This window comes from Hordeum vulgare, chromosome 7H (genome assembly GCF_904849725.1).
Source record: "Hordeum vulgare subsp. vulgare chromosome 7H, MorexV3_pseudomolecules_assembly, whole genome shotgun sequence".
NCBI lineage: Eukaryota > Viridiplantae > Streptophyta > Magnoliopsida > Poales > Poaceae > Hordeum > Hordeum vulgare.
Window position 1 is genome coordinate 4,182,865 of NC_058524.1, and position 18,532 is coordinate 4,201,396.

Below are 18,532 nucleotides of genomic sequence, written 5' to 3' on the forward strand. Positions count from 1 at the left end.
GTCCTTCACGGATACGGAGTCCTTGTTTCGATCATCAAGACTTCTGCAGCTTTTTCGTAGAGCGTCATGGATCGACCAAGTGGCCGAACTAACATAATGATCCTCAACCCGGCCCACCAGGCCAGGAACCGACATGGTGAGAGACCCCTGGATCGGGACACCGCCATTGTGGAGAGAAGCGGTCTAGCTCAAAGAGGGGAGTAGGATGCTCATGGTGTAGATGAATGGGAATGGTGGCGGGCTGCAGCCTGCTTTCACCCTTGGCGAGAGAGAGAGAGAGAATGAGAGGTCGATCCAGACGACGACGAATCGACAGGTCTCACTCGTCTGGACCGTAGTCAGTTAACTAATTGGTATTTTGTCTGAGAAAAGGCCCAAATAACTAGATGGCTCAGTTCGGTTTAGGTTCGATTCCACTGTCCTAAATTCCTAAATTGTTGCACGCCCTGATGCACCATGATGTTTATTTTTTAGAATGCAACAAATTTGCCCTTGATGCAAGAACTTGGTATTTCGAATGTCGTGGAGTTCTCTATTCACTTTTAGTTACTGTTTTAAAACCTAAAAGTAGAACTAAACATTTCAAACAAATGCCACGAAAAAGGAATAAAGAAATATTGCCCTCATGGCTTGTCATGGGTGCGTTCCTGGGTTTGATAAAAAGGAGCAATGCCCCTGGCCAATTTTCTCTGTTCCTCTTCTTTTCCATCTCCTCTCCATCTCAGTTCAACAATCAACATTAAGGCATGAACAACAAGATGAACTAACAACATGACAGCAACAGTAAGAAGCAATCAATCGCAAAACTACATACATGTACTCTGCTAATGTTCATCGCAAATTCGGAAGAACAAAGAAAAGACTGCCTGCCTCTCCGTGGAATCAAGCACACCGAATGAATCGTGCTACGCTAGGAAAAACAAGAGCAAAACAAACCGAAAAACGACTAAGCAGCTCCGAATTGCAGCTAGCTCTATACACACCATGCCGAAGAAGATTTATCCGACGAGTCAGCTCAGCTCAGCTCAGGTTTCATTACCCGCCGAAGAAGGAGAAGAAGCCACCCTTCTTCTTGGGCCGCTCCTGCTCCTCGACCATGACGGCCGTCATCGCGTCCCGCTCCACCAGCCGCCACGTTGCCTGCTCCAGGGCGAGGCCCGCGGGCGTGGGTGGATCTGTCAAGACCAGCGGCACGCCCCGGTTCGTGCTGCGGATCACCTCTGAATCTTCTGGCACCACACCTAGCAGAGGTAACCCAAGCATTTCTTGCACGTCGAGTGCTGACATCATGTCCTCCCCCCTGACTAGGTCTGGCCGCACTCTGTTCACGATAATCTTGATGTCCTTGATTCCGTCGCATTCCAACAGCCCCGCAACGCGGTCTGCATCACGGAGAGCCGTGATGTCGGGAGTGGTGACAAGCACTGCCTCTTCGGCAGGGGCGATGGCTGTGACGAACCCGGCATCAACACCTACAGGGGGAAAAAACAAGTTAGGCAGCATGAAGGTGCGCGTTTCAGGCAACTGCATGAAACAGGTAGGGTTGAATGCATACTACAGAGGCTGGCAATCAAACTACTCTTGTAGAACTGTTGTTACTGATGATGATGCAAATTATACAGAATCATGCAAACGTTCACTGCTACATTACTGATACATGACACTACTAGCCACCAGGCAGTTGTTAAAACGGCGGTATATGAGAAGTTCAAGCAGTGAAACTTGAATAATGCTGCTTGAAAACAGCTGTAAGAAAATGCAAAACTAAGATACAGTGTTCCAAGAATAGCCCGATAAGTGGCTCAAATCTGACAATCCAGATACCATCACCATACCGGCTAAGTGCGCACTAGCATCATGAAACAACCAGAGATTCAGAACAAGCCCTTGCTCTGAAACCCTTATAATCTAGGGACTTAGATTTGAGCCATTTATCAGGCTATTCTTAAAACAAACAGACAGCAGTAGCTGCATTCCTCAAGCAAATCAAGGGGCAAACAACACTGACAATTCACCATACTAGCTGTTACATGACGCTGTCCATTTCATAAGAGTGATTGGTACCACGGTATAATCAAACGAGTAAATGAATAATCGATTGGCTACACTAAGAATATGGTGGATACATGACAGAATCATCATACTAATAAGACCTGAACTAATTGAAAAATTGATTCTTTGTGAATGCGGAATTCGCGCGAGGAGAAAGCGGCCGGACCTGCGGGGCAGTCGATGAGGATGAATGCGGGCGGGTCGGGGGATCGACGGAGGGCGTCGGCGACCCAGGTGAGGGTCTTGGAGCCGAAGGCGAGGGGCAGCTTGGAGCGGGGCTTGGAGAGGCAGAGCAGGTGGAGGCCCCGGAGGGAGCGGTGGCGGATGAGGGCCTGGTCGAGGCGGCAGTCCCCGGCGAGCACGTCGGCGGCGGTCAGGTTCACCCGGTTCTCCAGCCCCAGCAGCAGGTCCAGGTTCCGGAGGCCCGCGTCGGCGTCCACCGCCACCACGGGGAGCCCCAGCCGCGCCAGGGAGGCCGCCAGGTTGGCCGTGGTGGTGGTCTTCCCCACGCCGCCCTTGCCCGAGGTCACCACCACCACCCGCGGCGTCGGGCCCGACAGCTCCGGCGCCGTGCGCCCACCGCCGTTGTGCCGCGCGGAGGCCCGCGCCGGAGTGGGCCCGGGTGGACGGGGCGGCAGGAGGAGCCGCGGCGCGAACGCCGCCATTGGCGTGCGTGCGGCGGCTAGGGTTTCGGTCGGGAGGATCTCACGAGGTGGCGGCTGCGACCATGGCTGAAAGAGAAACCACACTACACTCCTACACAGTGCCACTGCTTCACAAGGGTTCAGACTACCAAAAATGTCCATTTTACCCCTCACAAAACACAAAAGAAAAGAATGGCACTGCTTTTTTTCTCTTTGTTCAGCTGAAATTCTCTTCTCTAAGATTGACCAATGTATAAATTATCATTTTGTAATGATAAACTTAAATTCATGTCACAAATTTCAGCAAGAATTTTATCCCAACTTTGTTGAGCTAAATAAATATTATGCAAATCAACAGGGACAATGCCCAGCCCAACAGGGTTCAAATCCTGGTGCTTGCATTATTTCAAGATTTTCAACGATACATTTTCAATGAGAGGAGACGTTTTCATCAATGATGAGACACCCACGATGACTTCATAAATCTTAAGATGACATGTCGTCAAGTGTTCATAGGGGTTAAATATTATGCAAATCAACATGTGGTTTCATGGTCAGAGAGACAATGCTATCCCCAGTCCAACAGGGTTCAAATTCTGGTGCTTGCATTATTTCAGGATTTTCGACGATACACTTTGAATGAGAGGAGATGTTTTCATCAATGATGAGACACCCACGATGACTTCATAAATATCAAGATGACATGTTGTCTCAGTCTTTCGAAGGTGTTCATAGGGGTTAAGTGTGCGTTCATAGAGATAAGCGTATGCGCGTGTATATGAACACTTGCGGCTGTATTGTGTTAAAAAAAAGATATTGTGCAAGGATGACCATCATCCATGTATCTTTTTGTTTGTTGAACTTTCACTTGGTATCACATCCTTTTGCACCAGCTGGTATGAATTGTATTTTTTTTTCAAAAAAAAAACTGAAGCATCAGGGGGACCAAATGCAAATATGTTATTGTTAATCTGGTACCTTTTTTTTAGTATTTATACAAAAATGAAAAACAAATAGTCAGACACAGAAACAGACACACACAGGTACAGCTGTGGCTGCTACAATGACAGCACCCAATGTATCCTCCTCCATCCCTCCCTCCTCACCAGATCATCAGGCATCAGCAACCCATCTAACCATTTCAGACACAAAGTACTACATACATGGCACACACCAGCACCAGCGAAACTTCCTCCCTCGACGAGCTATCTTATCTTGTAGCAACCGCAAACGCTAACGCAAGTTCGTCCATGGACACAGAACATGGTGGTTTGTTTGGGTGATAGGGTATGGCGACAACAGCTACAACAGAGCCCTTCTTCATCTGTATCTCAGGTTCAGGTCGAGCTCGGGCCCATACATGCCGCCTCCACCGGGTACAGGGCCGGCCATGGCTGGGTGCATCTGCTTTGATCTGGCTGTCAGCTCCATCTGCATCAACCTCTCAAAGGCGTCTGGGTGGTTGCCTCGCACCTCTGGACCCGATGGACCTAAATAAGGAGAAAGCAGGGTTGGATCATAGTAAATTCAGCATAAAATTAAACGGTTTGGATCATAATAAATTTAGTGTCTGATAATTCAAACTGGAAAACAAGAACCATTTTCCTGCAATCAGGGAGAAACTAGGAGATAGTAAACTACCTTTAGCTTTGAGAATAACTCATTTTCTTTTCATGTTTTAGCATTAAATGAAGTTCCGACGAAAGATCATAACCACCAAAAAGATGCAGAATTCAACTCCAATCAACCAATTCAGATTGGTAAAATTTCAGGAACAACTTGAATGAATGGATTTTGTGGGATGTAGTAAGAGATGTCAGATTTTGGTAGTAAACAAATCGTTCTTGTCTAGACACCAACAGCAGGCCAGAGCCTCTCTGCCATCAAAACTTTGAAACAAACCAAACAGTAACGGAATAAACTGCAAGTAAACACAAAGTACAAAATGAACTTGTACAGACTCTTACCTGGCGGCATCAACCCAAAGTCTCCATAGCTGGGCTGGCGAGGGTGCATATGGAAATTATTTACATTGTTCATCTCAGGTCTATAACCAGCCGCCTGATGCACAGGCTGAGATGGCAGAACACCTCTTGGCAAGCCTTCTGCTGGAAAACTTCCACTCATGCGCTGCAGCATAAGATGATGGGCAGCAGGATCTACATGAGGGGCCCCTGGAGCATTTAGTGTGTGTTGCATAGGATTCATATTAGGTGGGAAAGAACGTCGGGGATCATGTCGTATCACTTGTGGCATGTCAAATGGGGCTTGCTGACTCCTATTACCAACATGATCCACCATCGGACGAGGAGCCAGTGCAGGTTGCCTACCGCCCTGTAGAAGATGGTAAAGATTCTGAGACTCAACCTGATAACGCTGTTCGTGGGAACGAGACCCCAGAGCATCAGGACCAAGTACTTGAACAGGTTCTACATCACCAGACACAAGGCCTTGAAGCTTGTAGTTAAGATCATCAACTGCCTTCTGCGGTAATTGCACGTCCACCCTACCGGATCTCAGTGACTGCAGCACATCAGGCTTTCGAACACCAAAAGAGTCACTCATTGTAAACAAACTGTCTTCCTCAGGCAGATTAATTTCCAAGCCATTCTTGTCAAAGCTAGTACCCTGACTTGGACCACTGAATGATGTATTCCTGTACTCTATTCCAGTTCTTGGTTCTTTAAAAGGATCTCCACCTTCATTGCTGTTGAAGGGCAGAGCCTCTTCACCAGGGTAGTATCCTTCATGACTAGATGCAGATCCCCGAATAGAAACTGGTGCATCCTTGGAATGGAGCTCATTCATAAATGCTGCCCCGAATAATGCTTCCAAGGTCCCGCTCTTCCCTGAAGCAGGAACAGTTTCAGTTTTGTTAGTCGGAACAGTTTCAGTTTTGTTAGTCGGAACAGTTCCATATATCCCACCGTTGGTCATGGCATTTACATTAGAACTTTGTGCTACATCAGTTGATCCTATGTGGAAACCAAACGGAGATGATCCCTTGCTATTTGTTCCCTTCTGTAATAATGAAAGAAGATGATGTGATGCATGATTGTCTACAGCTACTTTCTGCTTGCCGGCTGGCTCATCCAAAACAGCCTGATGCCTCTGTACAGCACTCTTCTGAGTAGAACTGCTATTGCTAGCAACCTGTGCCAGCATCGCCTGCTCAAGATCCTCACATGTCATCATAACTGGAGCTGGCTCTGGGATACCAGGATGGCTGTACTGTTCCTGGATACCACCAGGAGGTGCGGGAGATGGAAATGGTAGTAGCCTTGATGAAGCATCGACTTTATCGGTAGTTAATTTTGATGATAAATTCTGAATAGCACCATCAGACAAAGTTGGGCCAGGAGCTATGTTTTGTGGGCCTGGTTTGTCATTGTTCACAATCATGGAGAGCAGGCTCTTTGATGGCAAGTCCTCTGAAGGTTTTGGATCTACAGGATATACAAATACAAAAATCATCAGACAAGCCTTAATAAAAGGAAAAGTGTAAACATGTCTTTTAACCTAAATTTACTTTGCGTACTGGAAAGAGGGATATGTATAAAAATAACTTCTGTTAGGAAATTTTTGTGGCATGACTATTCTATTTCTATTGACTGACACATAGCATATGACACAATTATGAAACAGGATTACCTTCATTACGAAACCAGCGAGCAAATTTGGATGATTCTGGTACGGAAGAGGGCATCATATCAGCACCCGTATTCAGCTGTTGACTCTGAAAAAAGACGGCGGAGACAGAATAAACACACGGCAGTTAATAGATATCTGAATCCCCAACAAAATTGTAGCTTCCTTCTTACTGGAGAACCTTGCAGCAACGTGGCAATAACCAGGAATATTTTCACTTCTGCACTGTGACCTCCAAATGCTACTTTTAAGCACGAGCGGATAACAGGTTAAGCTATGGTTATGATGCCATCTAAAGAAGTAAAAGGTCTAAGAAGTTTATATCACCATCAGCTATCAACGTTCAAGACTACATGTAGATGACTATCATAATTTGATACAAAATCATTGAATTGGCACACGAAAATATATCATATTTGAGCAAGACCTATTGCCATTATATGATGATGACATGAACAGCATAAAACCGTCATAAAAAAATTGCAGAGGTGCAAATTCAGCCAACAGAACATTTACATTCAGAAGATAAGGTTGGTCCATATCACAGGTCATAACCGTGCAAAATGGTCTTAAATTAGTAATACAGGAGTATCTAATGCTTATATACAGAGATGACCAAATACACACAAGACAACCGCACATGTCAGAAATGAAGAGTGAATACACCAAAACAAGGATTTGTTGGCATATTACCTCAACATATGTCGGTAAAGTGCCACCACCTTTTGACAATGCGTTGCCAAAGAACTCTTCCAAGATTGATATTGAATTGTCCTTCACAACTGAACCACCATTTTTTGACATGCCTTGTTTCTCAATGGAGTACTTATCCATTGCATCAGCCTCCCAATCTTCAGTTCCTTTCAGAATTTTGGAAAACAATTCAGTTGAAGAGCTAACACCTCCAGATGGAAGTGTGTGCTTTTGATGTACACCAATGTTGTCAGAAATGCCCTTCTCCTTTTTGTTGCTTGCAGTGATGTCTGTTGCTGACTGGTTTCCCTCTACTTGGCTACTAAATTGCACAATAGTTGGTAATTTATCCTCTCCAGCTGGAATGTGAGCCTAAAAAAGAGCAAACACAATTGAGGAACAGTATGGCCTTGGCAGATAGTATATTGTTAACATGTTTTGCTACAGAGATGGCAACTAGAATCCCAAGAGTGCTATTCCCTTTATATTGATGAACAATTGATCTAGTAATTGCGGAAATCAGAACAATATCTCATAGTGCATGAGTATCATAAACTATAAAGTAACTGTTTTTCACCTGGTGTTACACACTCGTGTCAGTAAAAGATATGAAAGAGATGAACCCATGAGACATGAGTAAAAACTGTCAGCAACAGTAAATAGATTTTTTAGACCGATTTTGATCACAGAGAAGATGTGATGGTTCAGTAAACTATGTTTTGGTAGCAACTACTCCCTCCGTCCCAAAATAAGTGTCGAAAATTTAGTACTAAGTTAGTACAAATGTAACACTAAGTCAGCGACACTTATTTTGGGACAGAGGGAGTACATGGTACAGAGCTGGTACTTAGATGATAATTGCATGAATTTGCTGGCATCTAACTATATTACTGAAACAATGTCAAGCTGTGCACCTTTGGTTCAAGTGCAATGTTGGACGTCTTGGACTGAACCTTTTTCTCCACAACTGCATTTGAGAAACCAGGCGGGACAAGTGGCCTCGCTGCAGGAACTGGTAGAACTGAAGATGTTTTAGTGGTATCTTGATAAACTGAGGGCACTATTCCATCTGGCTTCCCACTGTTAGTTGCGGAACCTAAGTTTTCAGTAGAATTCTGTAACATTGTCATGATATCATCACCAGGACCACTCTTCTTTTCTTGCAATGATTTATGTTGCTCTTTCCTCATCAATTCAAATGATGCTGCACAGAAGGGCAGCATCAGATATTGTAGATGACTATAGCAGAAACAACATACATTATATGTGGCAGTAATAAACACTGACCCCTTCGTTTCTTTTCTTCTTCTGCTCTATCATCATTTGAGCATTCAAAAGACCCAAATGTTTCATCATTCATTGAGTCAACATCTTTTCGTGAAAGAGGTCCAGCCTGTCATTGGTGTGTAATGTATTCACTAAACAATTGTAGTTGATCTACAATATAAAGAAAGATGGAGACACGCGTGCAAGCTCAGACCTTGTAAGGGCGTGGTGGCTGATAGCGCTCCGCTGTCCTGTTTGGCTGAGGCGCATTCCCACGATCCTTGGCCGCCAGCGGCCCTGCATATCCTGAAGGTCTAGGGAATCCACCGCTTCCCAGCAGGCCATCATGTTCTACTTTTTGCCAAGTGCGTTTGTTTTGGGTTCCATTATGCCTATCTACAGACATAAAAAGAATTCCACAGCAGATAAGAAGAATGCAGTTGACATGTCTAATAAGTGCGGAAATTAGGATGCACGGGAGAGAAAATTAGTATAGCTAACTAATAAACAGTATGAGCATGTAATTAATTGGCTTCATCTGTTTACTATTATTAGCGACATGGGCACAAACTTGCAGGTTTCCTTTTTGAGACGTAAAGTAACAAGCTCCTGATACGCAACAAAACATCATTTCACCAACAGAGTGGTCATATCGAAAAGGCCAACGTAACAACTATTAGCTAATCTTTCCATGCTCCCAGAGCTAAAAGGAAAGTAAGAAGTACTGACAGCAAACACTTGCCCAAAAAGAACGCGTGCTTACCCTGCGTGAGCGACTCGCGATCAGGCAAGTCTCCTTCTCGGTCACTCGACCCCGTCGAGCGAGTATCCCACCTTCCACCAGAGCTCCCGCCACGCGACGAGTAAGTGTAACCCCCGGACCCGTCGGATCTTCCCAGGGGCGTCGTGTACTGACCCCTGTTGGTCCTCTCGTACGCCACCGACGACGCCTCCTGCAGCTCACTGCTCGCAGACAGAGATAAACGGTTGTCACCACCTGAATAAATCGTTCACACACACACAAACATACACACGGGAGGCAAAGTGAGAGGCGGTACTTGAGGAGCGACAGGTTGACGCCGGGGGGCAGGTTCTTGCAGCGGCCGGACTCGCCGATCGAGATCAGGAACTCCCTCGAGTAGACCATCCTCATTTTCCTGCTGGCACAGACAGACAGACAAACACGCAATCGCGGCGGCGAATCAGATGAAGGGGGTCTCTAGCACAGAAGCAGCAACAGACAACGCAGGGCACAATGATGAGTACTCACTTAGGGGCCTCGGAGCTCATCGCGCAGCAACAGCAACAGCAATACCTCTAGGTAGGCTACGCTAAAAAATGTCTAACAGTAGTAGCAGCAGTATCATGTAATTAACCGGGGCGGGAGGGAGGGAGGCGCTCGTCGGGCTCAAACCGCGGCCGCCGCCGCCGCCGCCTTCTTCCTAGGGCGAACGAAACCTAGCTCATCTCACGCCGCGCACCGGGAAGCAGCTCCCCCTCGCTCCCTCCTGCGCCGGGGGCGAGGCGAACGAATCGGGCGTGGCCCCGCGCCCCGTAGACCCCCGAGAACCCCGCGCGCGCGGCCGCCTTCCTCCTGCAGAGGGAATCAGAAGGGAGAACGAAGCCGGCGTCAGAGGGGAACAATCGCGGGCGAATCTGACGGAGCTAGGGCCGCGGGCGGGCGGGGGGGACAGGGCCCTGCGTACCTGGGCTGGCTGGTCGGGGATCCGCGGCCGGAGGCGGTCGCCTGAGTCGGGGACGGCGGCGGGGGCGCGGGGATGGGTGGATTCGGCTGCTCCGATTGGCCGGGCTCGGGAGAGGGAGATCGGACGGGGAGCGATGATGGTGAGGAAGAGAGAGAGAGAGAGGGGAAGGAAGCTAACAGGTGAGAGAAAACATTTTGGAGAAGGGAGCGGCACATTTCGCGTTTCACCCCTCCACACTCCGCTTATTCTCCACTCGTTCCCTGGTGGGCAATTTCACTATTTTGGCCCTTTTGAAAAAGTTAAGTAAGATACCGTGAGTGTGGATGAAGGTAGGGTATAACTGCCTACCGCCGAGGCCCGTGGTGGTAAGGAACTTATTCACGTTAGCATCCTTAACGGCATGCTCGCCCCTACTAGTAGTCCTACCGTCGAGTTCCGTGGCGGTAGGGTATTATACCCTACCACCATCGACCCGACGGTAGGGTTTGAACAGTTAAAGGCCGTAGGGGCGGCTGGCGGGTCCCACCCATCAAGCCAGCCCATGTCAACTTGGAGGTAGGCATTCATGAATTATTATTGTTGACATTACCCTTGAGGTAAGCAGTTGGGAGGCAAAACTGTAAGCCCCTATCTTTCTCTGTGTCCAGCTCAAACTTTGATCTCATGAGTACCACGTGAGTTGTAGCAATTGTAGAGAACGAAAGAATGATTGAGTATGTGGATTTTCTTTACAAGCTCTTATTTGACTCTTTCTGATGTTGTGATAAATTGCAATTGCTTCAATGACTAAAGGCTATCGGTTGTTACTTCTCGGTAAGGTTCTTGATCCATGCTTTACTTTGTGAAGGAATTATCACTTTAGCATGAGAGATTATATGTTGGTATTGTTGTTCTGATCTTGATCATGATGCATGCATGTTCGTATCTTGTTTTGTCGACACCTCTCTCCCTAAACATGTGGACATATTTATCGAGCTAGGCTTTCGCTTGAGGACAAGCGAGGTCTAAGCTTGGGGGAGTTGATACGTCCATTTTGCATCATGTTTACATGTTGATATTTATCGCTTCTTTGGCTGTTATTTCACTTCACGGTACAATTCTTATGCCTTTTCTCTCTTATTTTGCAAGGTTTACATGAAGAGGGAGAATGTCGACAACTGGAATTCTGACCTGAAAGTGGAGCAAAGTTGAGATACCTATTCTGCGCAACTCCAAACGCCGTAAAAATCAACGAGGATTTTTTTCCTGATTTATCAAAAATACTGGGCCGAAGAAGTGCCAAAGGGGCGCCAGGGGTTGGCCACAAGCCTGTACGGCGCGGCCACCCCCCCAGGTCGCGCCATGAGGGCTTGTGGGCAACCTGCTGGCCCACTGGCCCCCCTCTTCTGCTATATGAAGGGTTTCGTCCAGAAAAAAATCAGGGAGGAGCTTTTTCGTGGATTCGTCGTCGCCACGAGGCGGAACTTGAGCAGAACCAATCTAGAGCTCCGGCAGGACGATCCTGCCGGGGAAACTTCCCTCCCGAAGGGGGAAATCGTCGCCATCGTCATCACCAACACTCCTCTCATCGGAGGGGACTCGTCACCATCAACATCTTCATCAGCAACATCTCATCTCCAAACCCTAGTTCATCACTTGTAACCAATCTCCGTCTCGCGACTCCGATTGGTACTTGTTGTTGGGTAACGTACCATAAATTCAAAATTCTCCTACGCATATTCAGATCTTCCTATGGAGAGACCAGCAACGAGAGAGGGGTAAGAGCATATTCATACCTTTGAAGATTGCTAAGCGGAAGCGTTGCTAGAACGCGGTTGATGGAGTCGTACTCGTAGTGATTCCGATCTAGTGCCGAACTACGGCACCTCCGCGTTCAACACACGTGCAGCCCGGTGACGTCTCCCGCACCTTGATCCAGCAAGGAGGAGGGAGAGGTTGGGGAAGAAGTCCAGCAACACGACGGCGTGGTGTCGATGGAGAGACGAGGTCTCCCGGCAGGGCTTCGCCAAGCACCGTCAGAGAGGAGGAGGAAGAGGAGTAGGGCTGCGCCGAGAGAGAGGAAAAACTGTGTGTCTCAATGGCCAAAAGTGCCCGATATATATAGGGGGAGGGGAGAGGGGGTGCCACCCCTAGGGTTCCCACCCTAGGGGGTGCGGTAGCCCCCCCAGATGGGAGGTGCGGCGGCCAGAGGGGGAGGAGGGGGGTGGCGCACCAACTGGTGGGCCTTAGGCCCACCTGGCTTAGGGTTTGCCCCCCCCCCTTTTTCTCTCCCCTGCGCATTGGGCTGAGTGGGGAGGCGCACCAGCCCATCTAGGGGATGGTTCCCACCCCCACTTGGCCCACCTTATCTCCCGGGGTCGTTTCCCCCCTTCGGTGGTCCCCCGGGGCCACCTCCGGTGGTCCCGGTGGTCCCGGTACGTTACCAGTGACGCCCGAAACACTTCCAGTGTCCGAAACCATCCGTCCTATATATCAATCTTTACCTCTGGACCATTCCGGAGCTCCTCGTGACGTCCGGGATCTCATCCGGGACTCCGAACAACTTTCAGTAACCTTGTATAACAATTCCCTATAACCCTAGCGTCATCGAACCTTAAGTGTGTAGACCCTACGGGTTCGGAAGACAGGCAGACATGACCGAGACAACTCTCTGGCCAATAACCATCAGCGGGGTCTGGATACCCATGGTGGCTCCCACTTGCACCACGATGATCTCATCGGATGAACCACGATGTCAAGGATTCAATCAATCCCGTATACGATTCCCTTTGTTTGTCGGTATAGAACTTGCCCGAGATTCGATCGTCGGTATACCTATACCTTGTTCAATCTCGTTACCGGTAAGTCTCTTTACTCGTTCCGTAGCACGTCATCGTGTGACTAACTCCTTAGTCACATTGAGCTCATGATGATGTTCTACCGAGTGGGCCTAGAGATACCTCTCCGTCACACGGAGTGACAAATCCCGATCTCGATTCGTACCAACCCAACAGACACTTTCGGAGGTACCCGTAGTGCACCTTTATAGTCACCCAGTTACGTTGTGATGTTTGATACACCCAAAGCACTCCTACGGTATCCGGGAGTTGCACAATCTCACGGTCGAAGGAAAAGATACTTGACATTGGAAAAGCTCTAGCATACGAACAATACGATCTAGTGCTAGGCTTAGGATTGGGTCTTGTCCATCACATCATTCTCCCAATGATGTGATCCCGTTATCAATGACATCCAATGTCCATGATCAGGAAACCATGATCATCTATTGACTAACGAGCTAGCCAACTAGAGGCTTGCTAGGGACACCTTGTGATCTATTTATTCACACATGTATTACTGTTTCCTGTTAATACAATTATAGCATGAACAATAGACGATTATCATGAACACGGAAATATGATAATAACCATTTTATTATGGCCTCTAGGGCATATTTCCAATAGTCTCCCACTTGCACTAGAGTCAATAATCTAGTTACATTGTGATGTATCGAACACCCATAGCATTATGGTGTTGATCATGTTTTGCTCGTGGAAGAGGTTTAGTCAACGGGTCTGCAATATTTAGATCCGTGTGTACTTTACAAATATCTATCACTCCACTCTGGACATGGTCGTGGATGGAGTTGTAGCGGCGTTTGATGTGCTTCGTCTTTCGGTGAAACCTGGGCTCCTTGGCTATGGCAATGGCTCCAGTGTTATCACAGAAGAGTGTCATAGGACCCGACGCGCTTGGAACCACTCCAAGGTCGGTGATGAGCTCCTTCATCCAAATTCCTTCATGAGCCGCTTCTGAAGCAGCTATGTACTCCGCCTCACATGTAGATGCTGCCACGACTTCTTGCTTGCTACTGCACCAGCTCACCGCCCCACCATTCAACACATATACGTATCCGGTTTGTGACTTTGAGTCATCCGGATCTGTGTCGAAGCTAGCGTCGACGTAACCCTTTACGACGAGCTCTTCGTCACCTCCATAAACGAGAAACATTTCCTTAGTCCTTTTCAGGTACTTAAGGACATTCTTGACCGCTGTCCAGTGTTCCATACATGGATCACTTTGGTACCTCCCTACCAAACTTATGGCAAGGTTTATATCAGGTCTGGTACACAGCATGGCATACATTAGAGATCCCACGGCTGAAGCGTAGGGGACAGAACTCATCTTCTCTCTATCTGCTGCCGTGGTCGGCGACTGAGTCTTACTCAATCTCATACCTTGCAAAACTGGCAAGAACCCTTTCTTTGAGTTTTCCATATTGAACTTCTTCAATATCTTGTCAAGGTATGTACTTTGCGAAAGACCTATGAGGCGTCTAGATCTATCTCTATAGATCTTGATGCCTAATATGTATGCAGCTTCTCCAAGGTCCTTCATTGAAAAACTCTTGTTCAAATAGGTTTTTATGCTCTCCAACATCTCTATATTATTCCCCATCAATAATATGTCATCCACATACAGTATGAGGAAAGCTACAGAGCTCCCACTCACTTTCTTGTACAGACAGGCTTCTCCATAAACCTGTATGAACCCGAACGCTTTAATTACCTCATTAAAGCGAATGTTCCAACTCTGAGATGCTTGCACCAGCCCATAGATGGAGCGCTGGAGCTTGCACACTTTGCTAGCACCCTTAGGGTCGACAAAACCTTCTGGTTGCATCATATACAACTCTTCTTTAAGGTTCCCGTTAAGGAACGCTGTTTTGACATCCATTTGCCAAATTTCATAATCATAAAAGGCAGCAATTGCTAACATGATTCGGACTGATTTCAACTTCGCTACGAGAGAGAAAGTCTCTTCGTAGTCAACTCCTTGAATTTGTCGAAAACCCTTTGCGACAAGTCGAGCTTTGTAAACGGTTACATTACCGTTTGCATCAGTCTTCTTCTTGAAGATCCATTTATTTTCTATGGCTCGCCGGTCATCGGGCAAGTCCACCAAAGTCCATACTTTGTTCTCATACATGGATCCTATCTCGGATTTCATAGCCTCAAGCCATTTGTTGGAATCCGGGCCCGCCATCGCTTCTTCATAGTTCGAAGGTTCACCGTTGTCTAACAACATGATTTCCTTCACAGGGTTGCCGTACCACTCTGGTGCGGAGCGTGCCCTTGTGGACCTTCGCGGTTCAGTAGTAACTTGATCCGAAGCTTCATGATCATCATCATTAACTTCCTCTTCAGTCGGTGTAGGCGCCACAGGAACAACTTCCCGCGCTGCGCTACTATCCTGTTCGAGAGGGGGTGTAATTACCTCATCAAGTTCTACCTTCCTCCCACTTACTTATTTCGAGAGAAACTCCTTCTCTAGAAAGGATCCGTTCTTGGCAACAAATGTTTTACCTTCGGATCTAAGATAGAAGGTATACCCAATAGTTTCTTTAGGGTATCCTATGAATACGCATTTCTCCGCTTTGGGTTCGAGCTTTTCTGGTTGAAGTTTCTTCACATAAGCATCGCAGCCCCAAACTTTAAGAAACGACAACTTAGGTTTCTTGCCAAACCATAGTTCATACGGTGTCGTCTCAACGGATTTAGACGGTGCCCTATTTAAAGTGAATGCTGCAGTTTCTAATGCGTATCCCCAAAATGATAGCGGTATGTCGGTGAGAGACATCATAGATCACACCATATCTAATAAAGTGCGGTTACGACGTTCAGACACTCCGTTGCGCTACGGTGTGCCAGGCGGCGTCAGTTGTGAAACGATTCCACACTTCCTTAGGTGCGTGCCAAACTCGTGACTTAAATATTCTCCTCCACGATCAGATCGCAGACATTTAATTTTTCTGTCACGTTGATTCTCAACCTCACTCTGAAATTCCTTGAACTTTTCAAACGTCTCAGATTTGTGCTTCATCAAGTAGATATACCCATACCTACTCAAATCATCGGTGAGAGTGAGAACATAACGATAACCACCGCGAGCTTCAACGTTCATTGGACCACACACATCAGTATGTATTATTTCCAATAAGTCGGTTGCTCTCTCCATTATTCCCGAGAATGGAGTCTTAGTCATCTTGCCCATGAGGCACGGTTCGCATGTGTCAAATGATTCAAAGTCAAGAGACTCTAATAGTCCATCAGTATGGAGCTTCTTCATGCGCTTAACGCCGATATGACCAAGGCAGCAGTGCCACAAGTATGTGGGACTATCATTATCAACTTTGCATCTTTTGGTACTCACACTATGAATATGTGTAACATCACGATCGAGATTCATCAAGAATAAACCATTCACCAGCGGAGCATGACCATAAAACATATCACTCATATAAATAGAACAACCATTATTCTCTGACTTAAATGAGTAGCCGTCTCGCATTAAGCAAGACCCTGATACAATGTTCATGCTTAAAGCTGGTACTAAATAACAATTATTAAGGTTTAAAACTAATCCCGACGGTAGATGTAGAGGTAGCGTGCCGACGGCGATCACATCGACCTTTGAACCATTCCCGATGCGCATCGTCACCTCGTCCTTGGCCAGTCTCCGCTTATTCCTCAGTTCCTGCCTTGAGTTGCAAATGTGAGCAACAACACCGGTATCAAATACCCAGGAGCTACTACAAGCGCTGGTAAGGTACACATCAATAACATGTATATCACATATACCTTTAACGTTGCCGGCCTTCTTGTCCGCTAAGTATTTGGGGCAGTTCCGCTTCCAGTGACCCTTTCCCTTGCAATAGAAGCACCCAGTCTCAGGCTTGGGTCCGTTCTTTTTCTTCTTCCCGGCATCTGGCTTACCGGGCGCGGCAACAGCTTTGCCGTCTTTCTTGAAGTTCTTCTTACCCTTGCCTTTCTTGAAACTAGTGGTCTTGTTGACCATCAACACTTGATGCTCTTTCTTGATTTCTACTTCTGTAGACTTGAGCATCGAGTACAACTCGGGAATGGTCTTCTCCATCCCTTGCATGTTGTAGTTAAGCACAAAGCCTTTGTAGCTTGGTGGGAGAGATTGGAGGATTCTTTCAATTATAGCATCATCCGGAAGTTCGACTCCAAGTGAAGTCAGACGACCGTGTAACCCAGACATTTTGAGTATGTGCTCACTGACAGAACTGTTCTCCTCCATCTTACAGCTAAAGAACTTGTCGGAGACTTCATATCTCTCGACACGGGCATGAGCTTGAAAAACTAGCTTCAGCTCCTGGAACATCTCATATGCCCCGTGTTGCTCAAAACGCCTTTGGAGCCCCGTTTCTAAACTGTATAACATGCCACACCTAACCAAAGAGTAGTCATCACTCCGCGTTTGCCAGACGTTCAGAATGTCCTGGGCTGCTGCGGGAGCGGGAGGGTCACCTAGCGGCGCATCAAGGACATAAGCCTTTTTAGCTGCTTCAAGGATGAGCTTCAAGTTGCGAACCCAGTCCGCATAGTTGCTACCATCATCTTTCAGCTTGTTTTTCTCTAGGAATGCGTTGAAATTGAGGTTGACGTTGGACATCTACAATATTTATAAAGACAACTTTTAGACTAAGTTCATGACAATTAAGTTCATTTAATCAAATTAAGTAAGAACTCCCACTTAAATCGACATCCCTCTAGTCATCTAAGTGATACATGATCCATGTTGACTAACCCGTGTCCGATCATCACGTGAGACGGACTAGTCACCATGGTGAGCAACTCCATGCTGATCGTATTCAACCATACGACTCATGTTCGACCTTTCGGTCTCTTGTATTCGAGGTCATGTCTGTACATGCTAAGCTCGTCGAGTCAACCTAGGTGTTTCGCGTGTGTAAATCTGGCTTACACCCGTTGTATGCGAACGTTAGAATCTATCACACCCGATCATCACGTGGTGCTTCGAGACAATGAACCTTCGCAATGGTGCACACTTAGGGGAATACGTTCTCGAAATTTTTAAGAGGGATCATCTTATTATGCTACCGCCGTTCTAAGCAATAAGATGTAAAACATGATAAACATCACAATGCAATCATATAGTGACATGATATGGCCATTATCATCTTTGCTCTTTCGATCTCCATCTTCAGGCATCGCATGATCATCATTGTTACCGGCGTGACACCATGATCTCCATCATCGTGTCTCCGTGAAGTCGTCACGCCAACTACTACTATCACTACTACTATAGCTAACTGTTAGCAATGAAGTAAAAGTAGTAAGCACATGGCGTTGCATCTCATACAATAAATTAAGACAACTCCTATGGCTCCTGCCGGTTGTCATACTCATCGACATGCAAGTCGTGAAACCTATTACAATAACATGATCGTCTCATACTCATACATGCAACATCACAACTTTGGCCATATCACATCACATGTCAAACCCTGCAAAAACAAGTTAGACGTCCTCTAATTGTTGTTGCAAGTTGTACGTGGCTGATTTGGGTTTCTAGCAAGAACGCCTTCTTACCTACGTGACAGGCACAACGATGATATGCCAAAGCTATTTACCCTTCATAAGGACCCTTTTCATCAAATCCAATCCGACTAGAGTAGGAGAGACAGACACCCGCTAGCCACCTTTATGCACGGTG

The 18,532-nt window shown here is 46.8% G+C and overlaps 2 protein-coding genes across 3 annotated transcripts; both read right to left on the bottom strand.

Annotated features, from left to right (window-relative positions):
• Positions 1–784: 784 nt before the first annotated feature.
• Positions 785–2,824, bottom strand: LOC123407369 (putative septum site-determining protein minD homolog, chloroplastic). Its single transcript, XM_045100484.1, has 2 exons — positions 2,219–2,824; positions 785–1,472 (listed from the first exon to the last, which is right to left on the bottom strand). The coding sequence occupies exons 1-2, from the start codon at positions 2,715–2,717 to the stop codon at positions 1,036–1,038; spliced, it is 936 nt and encodes a 311-aa protein (XP_044956419.1). The 5' UTR covers positions 2,718–2,824; the 3' UTR covers positions 785–1,035.
• An 814-nt stretch (positions 2,825–3,638) lies between these two features.
• LOC123412241 lies at positions 3,639–10,169 on the bottom strand. 2 transcript variants are annotated; one of them, XM_045105188.1, is made up of 11 exons: positions 10,010–10,169; positions 9,574–9,897; positions 9,362–9,460; positions 9,067–9,266; positions 8,518–8,699; positions 8,325–8,430; positions 7,952–8,241; positions 7,038–7,409; positions 6,348–6,432; positions 4,664–6,142; positions 3,639–4,186 (listed from the first exon to the last, which is right to left on the bottom strand). In XM_045105188.1, exons 2-11 carry the CDS (start codon positions 9,591–9,593, stop codon positions 4,017–4,019), a joined length of 3,003 nt encoding a protein of 1,000 aa, XP_044961123.1. In that variant the 5' UTR covers positions 9,594–9,897; positions 10,010–10,169; the 3' UTR covers positions 3,639–4,016. The 2 variants fall into 2 exon arrangements, with proteins under 2 accessions (XP_044961123.1, XP_044961122.1); XM_045105187.1 differs by lacking the exon at positions 10,010–10,169 and having other exon boundaries at positions 9,362–9,463; positions 9,574–9,671.
• Positions 10,170–18,532: the final 8,363 nt, after the last annotated feature.

Coding starts and splice junctions, on each gene's coding strand:
- LOC123407369 (XM_045100484.1), bottom strand. CDS start 2,717: ATGGCGGCGTTCGCGCCGCGGCTCCTCCTGCCGCCCCGTCCACCCGGG. Junction 1,473..2,218: donor CCTCATCGACTGCCCCGCAG/GTCCGGCCGCTT, acceptor TTCCCCCTGTAG/GTGTTGATGCCGGGTTCGTC.
- LOC123412241 (XM_045105187.1), bottom strand. CDS start 9,593: ATGAGCTCCGAGGCCCCTAA. Junction 8,431..8,517: donor AGCCACCACGCCCTTACAAG/GTCTGAGCTTGC, acceptor CACCAATGACAG/GCTGGACCTCTTTCACGAAA. Junction 6,433..7,037: donor CTTTACCGACATATGTTGAG/GTAATATGCCAA, acceptor GTCTTTTTTCAG/AGTCAACAGCTGAATACGGG.